The sequence below is a fragment of the Erinaceus europaeus genome, chromosome 2, assembly GCF_950295315.1.
Source record: "Erinaceus europaeus chromosome 2, mEriEur2.1, whole genome shotgun sequence".
Lineage (NCBI taxonomy): Eukaryota > Metazoa > Chordata > Mammalia > Eulipotyphla > Erinaceidae > Erinaceus > Erinaceus europaeus.
Window position 1 is genome coordinate 39,692,070 of NC_080163.1, and position 19,446 is coordinate 39,711,515.

At 41.7% G+C, this 19,446-nt stretch overlaps 1 protein-coding gene across 4 annotated transcripts in view; it reads left to right on the top strand.

Moving 5' to 3' along the window:
• Positions 1-19,446, top strand: part of SLC25A48 (solute carrier family 25 member 48) — a 71,269-nt gene that overhangs the window by 36,349 nt on the left and 15,474 nt on the right. For all 4 annotated transcript variants that reach the window (XM_060178344.1, XM_016192548.2, XM_060178365.1 and 1 more), the window contains one exon: positions 16,200-16,457. In XM_060178344.1, coding sequence (XP_060034327.1) covers positions 16,200-16,457 — 258 coding nt within the window. The remainder of the gene's footprint in view (positions 1-16,199; positions 16,458-19,446) is intronic.

The window sequence follows — 19,446 nt, forward strand, 5'->3', positions numbered from 1 at the left end:
GGGGGGGGGGTCGATGTTGGACTCTCAGGCAGCAAAGTCTCTAGAGCAGGGGGAAAGCAGGTGAAAGGAGAGCCTAGAGATCAGGACCGTACACCAGAAAAGCGCCACTGCCTGCTCTCTTAGATCATGAAAGCCTTGGGCCTGACCGACCTGGGCAGGAGCTTGACAGAGCTGCTTGTGTAGGAAGTTCAGACACTTCTGCAATCCTGTCTCCTGGATGAGCCCCCTGAGCAATGAGCATAGATGACCAGTGTTCCCTTTGCCCCGCTCTTCATTATGAGAGGCACTGACAGTGTCTCAGGATGGATGTGAGTCCATGACACTGCTCTTGTAGCAATGGGACCCTGCCCATGTGATGTCAGTTACAGTTGATCTGTGGAGGCGGAAGGAAACCAGATCTCTTAAGCAAACTCCTCGAGGCAACAGTAGAAAATGAATATTTGTGTGTTCTGTCCCTCCCCCTGTGCCAGGAAACTGGCCTTATGACAGTTCAGGGTAGACTCTTTAGAAAGGTTCTAGAAAGCATCAGTTATTAAGGAGTTAGCTAATGGTCACTGAGTAGTATTTTCTACTAGGACTATTTCCAGAAGATGAGGAAGGATGTGATTTTCTTTCACTTGGCCCTAAAGGTAGAGCAAGAGGTTCCTGGCCAGAGGAGGGGAACACAGAGACTCACTGGGTCATAGAAGTAATGTAAAGGAACGGGGGTGCCCAGAAAATGGACATTTTCTACTTTTTTTTTTTTTTTTGCATCCACAGCTCTCCTGGCCTATGTTTTAATTTACACTTCTGATTGAAACCTAGATGCAGAAAGTGTTTTTTTTTTTTTTTCCCATCACTCTGCTATTAGAAAAGCAGTAGTTGAAGTTACAAACATCTGAGAGACAGCCTGAAATGATGGGGATGTGGCGAGCAAAAACCACATCAAGTCAAGGGCATGATTACAATTCTACTTCTGCTATCTGCTGCTATCTGATTTGGATCTTCTGATTTTCAAGAGAAAGAAGAATAAGTTTTTTTTTATTTAATGGGGTCTTTCAATTGGAAATTGTTGGATAATTCAATTAAAAACAAAAGCAAGGTCAGAGATAGTTTAAACTACCTTGCTGTTCACACAACCCATGTTTGAGCCTTGGCATAGCACTGGAGGAACCATAAGTCTAGTACTGTACTGTTCCCCCTTTTCTCTGTCCCTGTCTCTGCCTCTCTGTTTGAATGAAAAAGCAGCCTGGAAAGAAAATGAAGGTTAAATTGTGCATTTGGACAGAGACAATAGCTCTGTCCAAAAAACAATCAACAATAAAACCATAAACACATATTTCTGTGCAGCCCCAAACACTTCATGGGCTGGAAAGAGTGCCCGGAGCTGACTGCAAGCTTATGGTTCTTCTATGAGTCAGACCTGCTCTCTGTGTAGTGACTCTGCTGAGATAGATACCATCAGGAAGAAATTGTGGGATTGCTCATGGTTTGTGGTTTTACCCCAGAATGGCCATCCTTGTCCTGGGCGGTGACAATAGACCACAAAAACTGTACCCACATACTGAAACCATAGGCCCGAGGACTTTGATTTTTCTGTCCTAAAACTTGTGAAAGGTGGACTAGAGATGTGATTTTGTTTTAATTTTTATTTTAAAGCCAGTGAAGTAAGTCTATCCTGATTGTCTATTTGTGGTAGCTAATACATGTTACAAAATATGGAACAGCAATATTGACTCTTACTGGAGAAAATTTCCACCACCCAAATATGATCACTATTAACACACTGATGAGTTTTCTTACCCATATACATAGATTAAAATGTCTGTTGTACTCATGTTATAAAGTTTCATATCCTTTTTTTGTTGGTCTATTTACATAATCACTGTTTTACCTGAGACCCGCCCTGCCTGCAGGGCACTGGTTTAATCCCCACTGCTTTGCACTCTCTTTTTGCTCCACCCCCTCTCCTAGTCACATCCTGTTTTCCACCCTACCACTTCCTTCCTGGAAACTATAAATGCAGATACTTTTCTCAGTAAGCATTGTACTGCTTCCCAGCTCAGCCAGAGTCCCTGGTCATCTGTCTCCCATCCACAAAGCTAGCCCAGCACTTTTTATAACATCTTAACTGTAAGGATTACACATTATCAAGACATATATAATTGTTTAAAATTAATGTATAATATTTAAAATATTTGCAGCTTTCCAACAAACACACACAGATTAAGAGAGATCATGTAATGTGGCAATAATTCATGTTCTGGAGTTGGGCTACCTGTTTTTAAAACTATCTCCATCAATATTGTGAAACTTTGTACAATTCACCCACTGTGGTTAAACCTCAGTTTACCCATCTTCAAAGGAGGTCAACATGGTAGCTATTTTATAACTGGGATAGGGTGATGTACATTGCACACGAAGAACTTAGTAAGGTGTCTGGCACAATGAAAACATGAAACAGATATTTACTGCAATATTAGTAAACTTACTCTTTCACAGTCTTCCTTCTGATGAACATCTGGGTTGTTTACAGTTTTTCCTTTTTTGAACATGGTGATGTAATCAGCAAACTGTGCATAAAGAGTTTCCTTCATTTGAAGTTATTACCCCAAATGTGTAGGCTCTTTGATTCAGGAGTGGGCCAAAGGGTATGATCATTTTTAAGATTCTTGGTACATACTGTGCAATTGTGATACAAAAACGTTTTGCCCAATTATATCACTGTTCCTGCAGTTTAAAGGGAATTTCCACTTGGCACTAACCATAGTTGTATACTAACCAGCAGTTATCACTCATGTAAAGTCTTTCAACTTAAAAGAAGTTTTCTCTCCTGGGACCTCTGCAACTTGGCAAGCAAGGGAAATCTGGGCTGAGTTTATTTAGATGTGCTCTTGACAGCATGGCACCTGCAAAGGAACCTTCCCATTTTAGGTTTCATTGCTGTGGGCAGAGTCTTATTGGGTGCCCTGCTGGGCCTGAGCTGGAAGTCAGGTCTGTGATCTCCTGCTGTTGCCAAGTCACACCCAGAAGACAGTGGCCAAAGACACTCACTCCTCCCCCATTCAAGAGTTTTCAGGTCTGTGTTTTCATTAAGAGTCTAGTTAACATGCAGATCACAAAGCCTTAAACACCACAGGAGGCAAGACTTGGGTAGTGAAGGAGCAACCTCAGCAAAGACTCTGCATTAACTCTTTGTTCCCCATCTTGCTAAATTCTTTCTGAGACAAAGAGATGAATATCTGAAGTTCACTCTTGAAGTCATTCATGCACAAACATTTCTTAAGTCCCTCGTTAGAGCCAAACAATGTGGATGAATCACAGTCCCTGCCTTTAGAAAACACAGCCTGGCACAGGTCAGTTGTGTAACAAAATAAAATGGTTCTAGAATCTCAAAGTCTGCCTCTGCAGGTTAGGAAGGCCCTAGAGAGGAATGGTCATTGATGGGATCTTTGAGTGCTGGCTTGGATTTGGACATGGGGACATGGGATGGAAAGCTTTTTCAGACTGAAGAATCAACTTATAGAGTAAGGGAGAGGCAGCCCTGCAGCAGAAGTGAACTCTTCAGTTAGTGCAGACATGCACTGTGTGGAATAATGGTTCTAGAAGGTGCAAGGTGAGTTGTGAAGAGCTGCATTTCTTAGCAGAAGATGGGCTTAGGTGCTAGTCATCAGGTAGTGAAATGCCTTGGACCCTAGAGTGAGACCATGAGAACTATGGTTGGAAGATGGAGCTGACCTTCAGAAAGGGCAGAAGTTGGTGGGCACAGAAGATGAAGATTGATTTGGAGAAGGCTGCCACAAACCAGCTTAGAGTATCTGACCCAAAGAATGGTCTTAGGAATGGGAGAAAGTGACAGGTTGAGGAGCAGCGTGAATAAAGTCAAATTCATGAGCCTAATAGGAGAGAAGAGAATGTGCCTGGGGATTGCAATGTTGGGAGATTATGAGGAAGGTGCACAGCTGATGCAAAGGAAGTCTGTCATGGTGTTGACATGGAGTAGGTCATCAGTGCTTATTGCCACTGCCACTGCTTTGATGCTTGACTGTTGGACAGGCTTGAGGAGAACATACTGAATCTGGTTTGGTTGGTGTTGTGTGAGGTGCTCTGGGACTGCAACTGGAATGTTAGGGTGGAGGTATGGATAAGAGTGCGACTGACAGAGAAGTGATAGTTGAAGTCATGACATTAGATCTAAATGCCAAGGCAAGTTGAAAAAAGAATGGGGCAGATATCAAAGGGAAAACAATAAAGAAGCTTGAGGAGGAGCAGAGAGCTGCCATGACATTAATTTAAAAAAATTTTTAATTATCTTTATTTAATACATAGAGACAGCCAGACATTGAGTGGGAAGGGGTGATAGGGAGAGAGGCAGCCAACACTACTTCACCACTAGCAAAGATTTTCCCTTGTAGGTGGGGACTTGGGGGCTCAAACTTGGGTCCTTGCACACTGTAACATGTGTGCTCAGCCAGGTGCATTATAACCAGGCCCTCTGCCATGACATTAATAACTATCACTAGCTTTCAAAGCATTCTACCATAACACATGATTAAATCACTACAACAACTCTATGAAACAGCCATTGCCATTAAACTTACCTTACAGGTGGGGAAAGTGAGGTGTGGCTATACAATTTGTATGTATTCACTGAGCTGTTGGCTGATGAGGCAGGACATTGAAGCAGGTTGTCTGACTATTAGCCCCAAGAAAAAAGTCCTGGAACAATATTGTCACCCAAGTAGTGTAGAGTTAGCATGATAGTGGGGAGGGAGTCCAAGGGGTAGAGAAGAAAAGGGTTTTCTTCCCCTAGTCTTGAAAGAAGGAAAGAAATAATTTAAAGAGATGTTTGTTTGCTTGTTTTGTTTAGTTTAGTTTTACTTAGTTTTTTACCAGAGCTCTGGTTTATGGTAGAGCTGAGGACAAAACCTGGGACTTTTGGTGCTGCAGGCACAAAAGTCTTTTTGCACAACCATTATGCTATCTCCTCAGCCCAGAGAGAACTTTGAGGTCAAGAGGAAGGAATAAAGTGAAATGTGTGGGATGGCAGAGTAGCTCATCCGGGAGGGTGCCTGCTTTGCTACTGGAACAATCTAGCTTTAAACCTGACTTTACACCATAATAGGGAAAGCTTTGAAGCTATGATGTCTTTCCCTCTCTCCCTCTGTCTCTTTGTTTCTTTATTTCTATCTGAAAAAACTGACCTGGTGCTGTGAAACCCAGCAATGACAACAATGAAACGTCTGTAGCAGATGGACTGACTCTATCTTATTCAAGATAAACTGAATAGAATAAGGAAAATAAAGTGTGGCCAGAGATCCAAGAAAAGAAGATCCTAGCTTTGGACATGCTAAGAGGAGACCAGGTGGGTAGGAAGCAGAGAGGGCAAGTACAGTTATCACCATGTATGATAATTGTGATAACACAAGCCGTTCTCTGCCCAAGAATCTCTATGCTGAGAAAATGGGGCAAAACCATGTCTTCAGTTTCCCTGGATTTTCAGAAGTATCTGGCTGGGAAGGTCACCAACTGTACCTCAGAATCCCTGGACACATAGTTTGTGTCTTTGGTAACATAGTTTTATTGCTACTATAAATATGTGTGTCTGCCAAGAAAAAAAAAAAAAACTTTTCTAGTCAAGCTGGCCTTGGGAGGAGCAGACTTCTGACACAGCAGATTTTCCAAGATTTTCTTAGTGCAGAGTTGTTATTGATGCTAAGCTCCCTCAATGGACACACTCTACTCCATTCAATAATTAAAGAAGAAAATCTATGTGGAAAGACAGTAACCCTTAGAAGATTATAAGGGAAATAACAAGAAGTATAAAAACCTGGATACAAACCAGAACTATAAAGACTGAGTCTTCTACTCCAGTCCAAGGTGTGAGTTTGGGAATGGAAGGAAGTGACACGTTAAAGAGAGGTATGAATAGAATATAGTGAATTGCTATTAGGAAGTGAAGGCTGGAGCAATGGCAGCCCCCAAATAGAAGAGAGACTGGGCATATTGCCAGGTAGTTCAAGAATGGTCCTTTAGTTCTAGGAATTTTAACAAATATTTTTGATCTATGGAGCATATAAGATGATATATCACACCAATTTGTTCTTTAAATCAACTAACAAGAGGAAGAATTATCTGGTTTTCTGGGTTTGACACCAGTACTAATGGTTCTTGGCCCTGTGTGGATATCCATCATTTCTCAGAGCAAGGTTGGCAGCAGGCCATAGCTACCTAAAGTTGACAGGGTCAGAACTTTCAGGATCTGGAGTCACCTTAGGACAGGTAATAAAGATAGCAATGATAATAACTATCTGCCTTGGATAAAGTGCATTCACACAATATACATTTTAGTAAAATATCTTTGCTAATATTCTCACTTAATTTTTACAAAAATCAGATGAGATGGAGAGACCACTTATTCTTCCCCTTTTGTAGATGATGAGGGAAGTAAGGCACTGTAAAGCTAAGTTCTTTGTATGCAGCTGAACAGTAAGCAACAACTAAGTAGCAAGTAAATCCCGGCTACTTTTCATCCAGGCTTCTTCCTACTAAATCATTTGTCTATCTTGAATCTTTCAGATCAAGCAGAATCTGATGCACACTTTGGAAACAGGAACCAAGCAAGAATTGATAATATCCTAGGGAACTAATAGGGAGAGGGAGGGGGCATTCCAGCTTGCTTTAACCCAAACCATGGTGGTTGTACCCACCCCATCTGCTAGAGTGAAGATTCACATCACTGAATGTTTCCAAAACATCTTAGACCAGTGCTGAAGCAAGGACCGGGATTTAGAGAATTTCTTTAGCACTGACTGAGTTTTGTACAAGAATCAGATGGAGCTAGATTTGGGTGAATTTGGGGCCCTGGGTATGAAATGTTGGTAGGACCCAGTGCTGAAAACTACCCAATCAGGCCTTCAAGTGCACAGTGCATGAGCATGGTACTTGGGGGTCATGTACAAAGTCACAGTGCTCTTAGACAAGTCATAGTATGTGATTCTTGTCATCACAGAACTCACTGTATCAGTTCGAGCAGCAGCAACTAGGACAGGCTATACTAGGAAACTTCTAGCTTTTTCTTCTTTTACATATATAAATATTTTAAAAATATTTTATTTATTTATCTGATAGAGACAAAAATCAAGAGGAAAGGGGAAGATTGAGAGGGAAAGAGAAAGGGAGACACCTGCAACACTGCGTCATCTCTTGCAAAGCTTTCTCCCTATAGGTGGGGTGGGGGCTTGAACGTGGGTCCTTGCACATTGTAACGTGTGCTCAACACAGTTTTTTCTAAGAGTGTCTTTTTAATAAGTAAAATGAAGTCTCAAAGAGCAGCTGCTGTGCTTTAAGTGTCTCTGGATTTTTTTTTTAAATGTATGTAAGCTATTATGGACTATTGGTATATTTAAGTAATTTTATTGTTTCCCATAATAGTACCTACACATAGAAAAAATAGTTATACTGACATATGTAAGGTATTTTAGGAATTTTGTCTATCTATAATACTTAGAGATTTATAGATTCCTTGAAACAACTTCATGCTCCCAACTGCTGAGAGTCCTCTGACCCAGTTATATTTAGGCACAGAGTTCTTGACAAACATGCACATTATGAGAGACCAGCAGGCCCTTATTTGTAGATGGCCAAATTGTCAAGGAAGTGCTGTAGAAAGTGACCTTTAGAAAATAATAATGTGTGGGGGTGAAGTCAGGATGGCAGCTTGAGGACAACACCTGGCCCACTCTCCACAAAAAAAAAAAAAAAAAATGGATTTAAACCTGGAAATTCCATGTGAGAGCAGGATTTCCAAGCCAGTAAGAGAGAAACCATAGAAGAAGGGACAAAGGAGAACCACGATGAAACATTATAACTCAACTCTAAATTGGCAAAACAGTGCTGAAAAGGACAAACAGAGCAGGTGCTGCCAAGTTGCAGATGCTACCATGACACCAACCTGACTTTCCTGGGCAGACGACCTCACCATTGTGTTCTGGAACCCGACCTCCCCAGAGTCCTGCCCCACTAGGGAAAGACAGAGACAGGCTGGGGGTATGGATCCCTGTTAATGCCCTGTCTAGCTAAGAAGTAATTACAGAAGCCAGACCTCCCACCTTCTATACCCCATAAAGATCTTTGGTTCATACTCCCAGAGGGATAAAGAACAGGGAAGTTTCCAACTGGAGGGGGAGGGGATATGGAACTCCGGTAGTGGGAATTGTATGCAACTGTACCCTTCTTATCCCACAATCTTGTCAATCATTATTAAATGACTAATAAAAAATACATAAGAATAAGACATAATAATAATAATGTAGGAGGCTGAGTGGTGGTGCATCTGGTTGAGTATACATGTTACCATGTGCAAGGACCCTGGCTTGAGCCCCTACTTTCCACATACATGGGAGACACTTCATGAGCAGTGAAGTGGTGTTTCTCTCCCTCTATCTCCTGCTCCCCTCTCAATTTCTCTCTGTTCTAGCAAATAAAATAAAAAGAAAATTAAAGGGAAAAAATGGTCACCAGGAATAGTGGATTCACAGTGCCAGCAACAAGCCCCAGCAGTAACCAGCAGTCATTAAAATAGTCATAGTTGTAATAGTAACAGCGACAACAACCCCATTCCAGACAATGCACCCACAGGATGGGGCCTGACGATGCTAGTTCTTCCAGAGTAGCAGGATCTTCCTTACCTCAGTATGCCAGTGGATCACTCAATATATTTCTGATGTGTTTCCTGTTTCCACAGGCATGTATCTTGAAACTGAACCACTCTTTCTGAGAAAAAAAAGTAAAAGAAGCTTCTAATCTGTATCTGAGAAAGGTACCATGCCATGTTGTGGCTAGATCCCTGGATTATGATCAGTGATACAATAGTGGAAGTTCTGTGGACACCCCAGTCTGTGTCTGGGCTGATTCAGTCCCAAGAGTTGCCTGTTGTGTGCCCAATAGGACTGGGTAAACCTGAAAGCCCCACCCCCTCCATAGCTCCATAACTCCCACAGAGACACCTGCCTTCAGCAGACCCTCCTGGTCAAGGCAAGGAGGAAGACAGCACTAGTGCAGATCAGCACAGTCAAAAAGTCTTCACAGCCTATGGCTGTTGTGACAAGGACTGAACTGGATAATGGGAAGGGTATATATGTATATATATAATTTATGTTAAGGATATGTTACAAGACTATAAGATTACAATGTATAGTTCTACACCACACCCATTACCAATGTTCCATATCACCACCCTCCCACCTCCCAGAAATAACCACGATAGTTCTCACAAGTCTTACTTACAGTTTGCTTGCTTCTGTTTTGTTTGAATTTTTTTTGGCAAGTTCATATAAATCAGATCTCTAGAGTCCACATATGAGTGAAACCATCTGGTGGTCGCCTTTCATCTCTTAACTTATTTCAATAAGCATAATCACCTCCAGCTCCATCCGTTTTGTCCCAAAGGACACACTATCATCTTTTTAGATTGAGGAATAGTATTCCATGAATATATATCCCATAACTTCTTTAACCAGTCATTTGTTGATGAGGATTTAGGCTGCTTCCACTTTCTGGCTATTGTGAGTAATGGAGCTGTGAACATAGGAGTGCACATGTCCCTTCTGGTTAGTGTCTACTGGAAAAAATGCCTGAATAGTATTTCTGGGTCATAAGATAATTTAATTTTTATTTATTTAAGGACTGTCCATACAGTCAAGAAAGGGATCTTTTAAGAACTTTATAGTTTTTTCTCCACTCACTCCTAGGTAAAGGTTGGTGTGTGTGTGGGTGGGGACTTTGAATAACTTGTCTGTCTTGGTGTGAGTTGATTCTAACTAAATTTGGGGAACCAAAGATACACATATTTAAGATATATAAACCATATCTATAAATAGTAAGCAATTAAAAAAACACCTTGTATTAAGAGGCACTGCCAAAACACTCATGTGTAACTCATATATGGAATATAGAGAACTGAAACACATGTACTTGCATAAAAACATAGCCAAACTTTCTCTAAGACTTTGTGAGAACTATGGTGTTTATTGTCGGGCAAGGGGAGGGCACAGAATTTTGGTGGTAGATATAGTGTGAAACTATACCCCTGTAATCATTTAACAGTATAAACAGTTGTCAAATCATTCATAAAAATATTAAATTTAAAAGACTTCCAGTGACAAAGAACTCACTAAAAATTCAAAATATGACTCACAATTTCATCCTCATTATAGAATAAAATTCTAATTGAACAAACTACATTTAACTCCAATGTAAGATATACCTATCTCTTTATAGTATGTGTGCACAGTACACACACACATGCACATGCACACGCACACGTGCGCGTGCGCGCACATACACACACACATTCAAGTCTGAGCCCTGAGGATACAAGCACAGACTGAGAGTAAACATATCCCTGTGAGTTCAGTACTGATTCTGACCATCACCTTCCTCTTCAGATTCTTTGCACAAATCACATGAAGTTCACAGATTTCAGTTATACAAGAACTGCTTGCTAGTAACCTCTCAAGTCAATTTTTTTTCTACCAGAGCTTTAACTATTTTCATGTTTGCACTTTTCTACCACTCCCAGCAGACTCCTTTTTTATTTCTCAGATTTCAGGCAGAAGACAGAAAGGGAGAAACAGAGAGAGGAGAGACTCTGCAGTATTTCTTCTCCACTAGGGTAGTTTCCACTATGCATGATGCTCCCATGGGTGGTCAGTCTCAAGCCTAGGTCCCCACAGGTAGCAAAGTGTGCATTCCACTGCATGAACTACCTCTACAAACTGAAATTGTCTCATTGTTAGAATGACCAAGAACTCTGACTCAGTAGGGCTTTTTGTTTGTTTTTGTTTTGTTTTGGCTAGCAGCTGAGAGTCCCTAGACAACACCTCTAGTAGTTCATATCCAGGGCTTAGCAGAGCATTTCCAAGTCTAAGTAGCTGTTAAGAATTTCTGCTGTGGGCTGCAGAGTCAGAATGATGGTTTTGCTAAAGACGTTCTTTCCTGAAGCTCTGAGGTTCCAGGTTTAATCCCCAGCACCATCATTAGGCCAGACTGAGCAGTGCTCTGGTCTTGGCTGGTCTCTCTCTCTCTCTCTCTCTCTCTCTCTCTCTCTCTCCCATTAGATAACTATACATCCATCTCTCTAGCATTAAAATGAGTCAAATAAGTCCTGTTGTTTTGCTTTATGATCTCAGATCAAACATTCATACTATAGCTAATGCAGTTAGATCTGTAACAACCATCGTCTGGAAGATAGATTTGGTTTTCTGTGAGTGACTTCTTACAGATATCACAGGTCTTTTTTAATTGTAAAGATATCACTGGGTTTATTAAATGATTCATGACTTGAACAGCATCCCAGCTAGCAAATAAAGAGGTGCTTCCTTCCCAGAGTTACTTCACCTTGAAAAGCAAGAGAGTTAGAAATCTTTGGTCTGCCTAAGTAAGCAGTAACTAAAACAGTTTGTTTCAAATATAAAGCGTTGTTTCCTCAGTGGGGTGTTTTTCCATAGGTGGATGCAGCTGTCAAAGCTCAGCAACTGTCACCTAGGAGCTATACCTTTTACTGAATATAAATTATACCACCATAAAAAAAAAACTAAGGAAAACAAGTAAAAGAAGTCAGGATGTGAAGACTAGGAACCCTTGAGAATAAACAATCTTCACATCTTAAAAACAGGAAGGAAGTTCAGCCAGGAATGCACAACCTCAATGTGGTAACAAGGAAACAGTAAACAAACCTCAAATAAGGAAAAATATGTTAATAAGGAAGAAAGTGTACACATAAAGGACATCAGTGTCATTGAAGGAGAGAGTGTGGAAAGGCTACAATAAAGGAAGTGAAAAAGGCGATCCCAGGTCTTGAACAGGGTACCATACTAGGCACGGGAAAGAAGATGAGATACTATGAAAGTCAGTGTGAGGTCAAAAGACCATTTGAGTATGGACAATGCATTGGTTAAAGTTTTGCCAATATAGATTGTCAACTGATAACTGCTAAGTAAACTGATACTGAGCATATCCCTGATCTCAGAAAATGCACAGGGAAGTGTTTAGGGGTATGGGACCACTTGGGGTATAACTTATTCTGAAATGGTACACATATAAAATTAGGTATACCTGTGTAAATAAATGTGTTTGTATGTGCAAAAAAATTTTTCCCTTGCTTATCTTAGGAAAACAAGTACAATTTTGGTCCTGCTTTATTTATTATTGACAAGGCCTGCTCAAGGTTTGGCAAGGAGTTTTCCAACATCAGCATCCCCATATAAGGAAGATTTTATCAGACAATCACTTATCAGCAGTTCCTGAAAGTCATTCATACTCAATAGCTGATTCATGAAAACCTTGACTGTAGGTCAGGTCATTGGTACGAGGAGATGAACGTGACCCAGGTAAAGTGTATGTGCTGACACAATGGTATCTGATCAGTTTAATTGCATACACATGTCTCAGTGAGATGGGAGGGGAAAGAGGCAGAAGGCACCCCTGGAAACCATACAACAAAGATGTTAACAGTAGATTATTCTGGAGAATGTGTATATTCAAGTGATCCTCCTATATATATATTTTGTATCTTTCTGCAAATTTGGAACTATTTCCAAGTAAAGACAATATATATGTTGGATGTGAATGCAATGGAAGGAGTTCCAAAGGGCTTTGCAGTGTAAATTTGTATCCAGAAGGTGTTGCCTGCCTGTTGAGAATCCTCTTAGTGTTCCAGATGATGGAAATCACTGTGACAATTATATTGCCTTAATAGTCATAAATGGATTGTTCTCAAGCAATAAAAGCTATATTGCTTATGTTACAAAACTGGCAGAATGTGAGCAAATTTCCTTATTGCTTACCCTGAAAAGAAAAGGGGACACAGGGTAAGAGTTTTGTTGATGAGGATAGTTGGAGGTTGAGCAGGTATTTTTCCAGCACCTGCACCTCCAAACAAGCACTGTGTTATCAGGACAATTTCCTTCAGCCAGTAACTGATGAAAGCTACTTCATACCCAGAGTTGACTTATGAAAACCTTGACTCCTGGGTCAGATAGCTGCTGCTGGAATGTGATCATAGCTCAGGAAAAAATCTGTATGTTGGGACAGTTACATCTATTTTATCTAGAGCCAAAAATTTTCAGGATAACCCATAAGTGTTATAGTGAATTTGGAAAAGAAAGGTGTGTTTAAAGACCGGGATTTCTGGTCTTGCTCTGAGATTAGACAACCTTATGATTTCAAAAGAGGCCACCATGCCTTCATACTCCCTGTGAGGAGTGAAAATCTTGCTCTCTGCAGTTGGTCTAAATACAGATGGTGGCAATTACTCTCTCCCCACATGTAGGAAGAAAAACACAGGATGAATTTGTTTAAGCTTAGGTAAATAGAAACTTCGCCCCTGACTTCACCTACTTCAGGGATGAGTGAGAAAACAGTGCACTTTAACCCCAAATTTCCAGTTTGCACATGGAGCTGTGTGTATGAATGAAACAGAGAGCAAAGCCCTGCTCCACCATCAACTGCAATTTCCCTTGCCTCTCCTATGTGGTACCAGGCATTGAACCTAGAACCTCAGATATTTGAAGAAAGATCCTACTACTGAGCCACCACCCCACCCCACCTTGAACTCATTGTTTAATATGACCTCTTGTCTGATAACAATTCATCTCTTAGTGGTTTCAGGGGGTGGGAATGGGGTCTCTGGACTTCTTCTATATAGTGAAAGTGATCTTTCTGCAGCATGTATAAAACCAAATTGAGACATTTAATAAATCATCAGGCAGTTTTCCTTCTCTTTCCTTTCTGGTCATGTTGCACTAGTTCTTGAAAGAAGGAGCTTTGAGAACATGGTCTGGCTTTATCTACACTGGGACAGAGTATCAGATCACAAATCACACTCAAGCTAAAAGGACCATGGCAGAGGTGATGGACATCAGAGAACAAGACTGTGCAGCCTTAGAGAGAGCAGGTGGTGGGTGGGAAGTTGGAGCAGTAGCACACTGGATTAAGTCCACATACTATAAAGGGCCCGGGCTGCCCAAGGTGGCTCCCCACCTACAGGGGTGGCTTCACAGGTGGTGAAGCAAGTCTACAATTGTTTCTCTTCCCATCTTCTTTCTATTTCTCTGTCCTATCCTATTAAAAAAAAAATGGAAAAAATGGCCTCAAGGAGCAGTGGATTAGTCATGCCAGCACCAAGCCCCACAGGGCCCTAGTGATAACCCTGGAGACAGAGAGACACAGAGAGAGATAAATTGGGAGAGATACAAAGTCACTACTTCCTGGCTACACACATCCTTAAAGGAAGATGCAGATGTAACCATCCATGATCTATCAGCCGAGATCCCTGGGGTCCCTGTGTCCCTAGAATCTGAGAGGCTTAGGGTACCAGTGCTGTCATTAGCTATTTCAGGATACAGCCTGGCCAGGCATACAGTGAGTCAGCGGACCCTGCACCTGAATCATACCAGCCATCTAGCCTCAGCAATAATCTGTGATAATTTATCATTCCAGAGTTCCTAGTACTATGCTGCATGCTCTGTTGCCTCATTTATACTCACAATAGCCTTCTCTCTTAGTTATAAAAATATTTCTCATTTTATTAAGATATAATCCATACCTAACACTCAGTTCAATTTGATTGAACAGTGGTCATTTACATCATGAAGTAAGGCTAACCAGCATATATCCATGACCTCATATAATCAATGTTTTTTTCCCTCTGATTTTCTTTTTTAACTTGGGTTAATACTTTACAATGCAGCCATTATCACATGCATATAACTTCATTTAGCACCTGGCCCCCACAGTTTTCTTCCATCCCCCCCACCTCCACCAGAGTTACTTGCTTTGATTCAATACACCATGTCAAGCTCTGGTTAATGGTAGTGCTAGGAATTACACCTGGTACCTCTGGTGCTTCAAGCATGAAAACCTTTTGTTTTTCTTTTGCATAACCAGTATACTATCTCTGTGTTGTAAGGACTTTGAAGAACTACTCTTTCAGTAATTTTCTTTTTTAAATTTTATTTATTTTCCCTTTTGTTGCCCTTGTTTTTTATTGTTGTCTTAGTTATTATTCTTGTTGTTGATGTCATCATTGTTAGATAAGACAGAGAGAAATAGAGAGAAGGGGAAGACAGAGGGGGGAGAGAAAGAGAGACATCTACAGACCTGCTTCACTGCCTGTGACGTGACCCCCCTGCAGGTGGGGAGCTGGGGGCTCAAACTGGGATCCTTATGCCGGTCCTTGTGCTTCAGGCCATGTTCACTTAGCCCAATGCACTATCGCCCGACTCCCTCAGTAACTGTCAAATATCCAATATAGTATTAATCTACCCTATTTTTATTATTTTTTTTACCTGCCCTCTTTTCATAGGAAACAAAAATTATAAAGGTAGCCTACCAAGGTCAAAAATTTTGTCGTGGTGGGGGCAGAAGGAGGGGGCTGGAAATTTGGAAGTAGGACTGTCTAGTGCAAATCCCATATCCTTTTTGCCTCACTGTACACAAGTACCACCATGAGTGTGTGCCTGCACGCGTGCAGGCACACACACACACACATACACATGCACACACACACACAGTTGGATTTTTGAACCTCTGCTTCAAAAAAGAGTTTGTTATGTCTTATGAGACTAGGCTTTCTGCATTTATGTCTTATCAAAAAGAGTTAGGGAGTCTGGCAATAGCGCAGTGGGTTAAGCGCACTTGGCACAAAGTGCAAGGATCTACAGAAGTATCCCGTTTCAAGCCCTGGCTCTCCACCTACAGGGGAGTCGCTTCACAGGCAGTGAAGCAGGTCTGCAGGTATCTGTCTTTCTCTCCCCCTCTCTGTCTTCCCCTCCTCTCTCCATTTATCTCTGTCCTATCCAACAACGATATCAACAACAATAATAACTACTACAACAATAAAACAACAAAGGCAATAAAAGGGAAAATAAATAATAAAAAAATTTAAAAAAAGAAAAAGATAGTTAGAAATGATTAAGCAGAAACTTCTAGGAAATGTGAAGCAATTGGTACTTTAAAGCCTGGCTAGGATTATCTCCAGTTTTGTTGGGTGTGATGACAGTTCCCTGTTGAAATCCTGATTTGAGCTGTCAAGAAGGTCTACTTTGGTGAAATGGATGGGTCTTGTGAGTGGGAATTGTTAGTGAGCAGCTCTTGTCAGAGAACAACAGACTTCATGTCCCTGAGTAATTTTCCATCTTCCTTTTCCCACCTTGTAGCCCACCTTGGTTTGAAACCCAGAAATGCAGCTTTTGGGAAGCAGCCAGCCTACCAGGGGCCAGTGCACTGCATTGCAACCATTGTGCGGACCGAGGGTCTGGCAGGGCTATACCGGGGTGCCAGTGCCATGCTGCTGAGGGACATCCCAGGCTATTGCCTCTACTTCATCCCGTATGTGTTCCTGAATGAGTGGATCACTCCTGAGGCCAGCACGGGTCCCAGCCCCTGTGCTGTGTGGCTGGCAGGTGGCATGGCAGGTAAGGATTGTAGCACTGATCCCTGACCCTCTTACTGCCACAGCTGTGGGACAGTCAGGAGGTCTCTTATGTCCTTTCAGTCCCAGGGAGGGTGGAATTCAAGAATTCACTCATCCAAAAGTGTTTACTAAGTGTCTTCCTTGTGTTAAACCTATTCAGACATAGGGCTAGGGATGACAAGTGCTTTCCTTCTTTCTTCTACTCCCTTCCTTCCAGGGGTGCAGATGGAAAGTCCTCATTTAGACTCGTTCAAATTTCAGTCAGAAGGTAAAAATTTAAATATCTACTCTGTGTTGGATTTTACTGAGCTGGAGCCTCATGCATACACAACTCAAGTCATTTTTTCATTCAAATAGAGTAATAAGGAGAGACACAAAAAGAGGGAGAGACAGCACAACACAGGATCTTCCCCTTGTGCCATGGCACCTCTCACGTAGTGCCAGGGCTTGAACCTGGGATGCACACATGGGAAGGCATTCACCCTACTAGGTGAGCTGATCACCTGGCTTCAATTTACCTTTATTTTAACACCAGTGTAATGCAAACCTTTCTTTTTAATTTTTTCTATTACCTTTATTTATTTATTGGATAGAGACGGTCAGAAATCTCGAGGAAAGGGAGAAATAATGAGAGAGACAGAGAAACACTTGCAGCACCACTTCACCCTTGTGAAGCTTTCTCCCTGCAGGTGAGGACCAGAGGCTTGAACCTGAGATCTTGTGCACTGTAACATGTGTGCTCAACCAGGTGCACCACTACCCCAGTCCTCCAAACCCTACAAATTCAACAGTGCATTAACTCCATAAGGTATATGTAATTCTCTAAATTTTTTGCTATTAATAAGTTGAGGTTCAAAGAAGCAGTGAAATAACCAGCCCAAGGTCACACATGTAGGGCAGAGAGTAGAGCAGGGATTTTGCAGTAAAGAAAGAAAAATAATCCAAATTTGCTTCCCTGTCTGTGATGGTACAAAAACAAGATTCCTGGAGATAAATACTGTTCAGAAGCAAATCTGGAAAAAACCAGAGGAAGCCAGGCACTGTTTTCTTTATCAAAGAGAAGAAGAAAAAAAAAAAAAAAGAAGGACACTCAGAAGTAGTAATAGATGTAGGTGTGACTTAGAAAGGAAGTGAAAGCAGGACTGTAAAAAATGGGCATAAAAAAGTAGATAGAGGGAGTTGGGTGGTAGCACAGCAGGTTAAGCTCATGTGGCATTGTTGTTTTCACCGGGCTGGCTTCACGGGCGGGTAACAGACGACCAGGGACTCATGGTTGAGCTGTAGGCAGTATCTCTTTATTCATGCAGGATGCAGCACAATCTAAGCCGAGCTAAGCTAAACTAAAGGTACTGTAAAACCCATAGTGTTGTCTTTATATATACTTGCCAAGCAGGGTGGAAACAGGATGTGACATAGAGAGGGTGGAGAGAAAAGTGACTGGTGAAAATCAGAGTGTGACAAGGAGAGGATCAGGGTGTGACAAGGAGAGGGGATGGAGCAGGTGAGAATTCTATCACTAATGCCCTGGAGGGAGGGTGGTGCTTGATAACAGCAGTTATGTAAATAGAATGAAGGGGTTATGTAAATAGAATAGTGTTAAGCAGAGGGGATTTAAACCAAATGAAACAGAAGGGGTCTCATGCATACCAACAATTCCCCCTTTCTTTTTAACTAATGGCCATAGTATTAGGAGTGTTGGAAACCTATATGGTACAGGCGTTTAAAAAAAAAAAACTGGCATAAGACATGGAAAACAAAATAGGCGAGCAGCAATAACCAGTGTGATGCCAAGGGGAACATTTCTTGCCTCAAAGGGCAAGGCCTAGCAGGCGAAAGGGCATTTCTTGCCTCTGGGAGCGCTTCATGCCTCTGGGGGCATCTCTTGCCTCAAAGGGCATTTCCTGCCTCTGTGGGCATCTCTTGCCTCTTGGGGCGCTTCATGCCACTGTGGGCATAACCTAATAAGGAGGGGGAGTTTTCTGCCTCTGGGGCAGAGACTGCAGGCAAGGGGACATGGTCTATAAAGTCTCAAGGCAATTGGCTGAAGTTAGTCTTTGAGAAACACAGCAGTGTGTACCAGTAAGTCCGATGGAGGTGTCAGTCCAAAGTAGCTGATCACAGAAGAAAATGCCAGAGGATGAAACGCTGCACATTTGTCTTGATGGGGAATGCCAGTCACCAGAATTCTGCTTTTCTGTAGAGAGTGAGCTTTGGAGTCTGTGAATCTGTTTCTTCAGGTCGTGCCAGGTCACATGATTGGTTTCATTTCAGATTTATGTCAAGACGTAAAAGAGAAATCAAAGGAGGGAAAAAACAATTTTTTGGATTGTTTCTGGATGTCTCTAGAAATCATGGCTGTGTCTAGCATTTTTTTTATGTCAATGTCAAACAAAAATTCAGTCATTTCAGTCATTCAAATCACTCTCTTATGAAACAGATCTCACCATGTAGCATTAAGAGTCCCCGGAGGGCATCCTAGTCCAAAAAGCTCCTCGAAATTCCATTTAGTTTGCTTCTGACTGTTTCTGCTGGATTGCTTCAGGCACCGAGTTTTAAAAGTGTCTTCCCGTCGAAGGAAGTGTCCAATCAGGAGAGTAGAACTAACCACGTGTCTCCATTCTTGGCGACTGCCACGGTACTGGAGAATACTCCTTAAATTAGACTAGATCTTTCCCATGGGAATCTTTCGAGAAGAAGTCCAGAAAGTCCCAGGGGAAATCTCCATACATATCCCAAGTTCTATGATCACGGTCATAAAGAACCAAATTGTGGCCCAGAGCAAAATGCAGTCCTTTTCCTCAGGAAACATGGGAGAGGGAATCCAGAAAATCCAAGGAGAAATCTCAATGCATCTCCCAAGCTCTATGATTATGGTCACAAGAAACCAAAGTTCCCGGTCAGGAAAACAAAGTGTGGCCCAGAGCAAAATGTTCCAGAGACAGAGTAACTGTCTCATGATGAAACAGTAGAGGCTTTGGCAAACCTCTTCA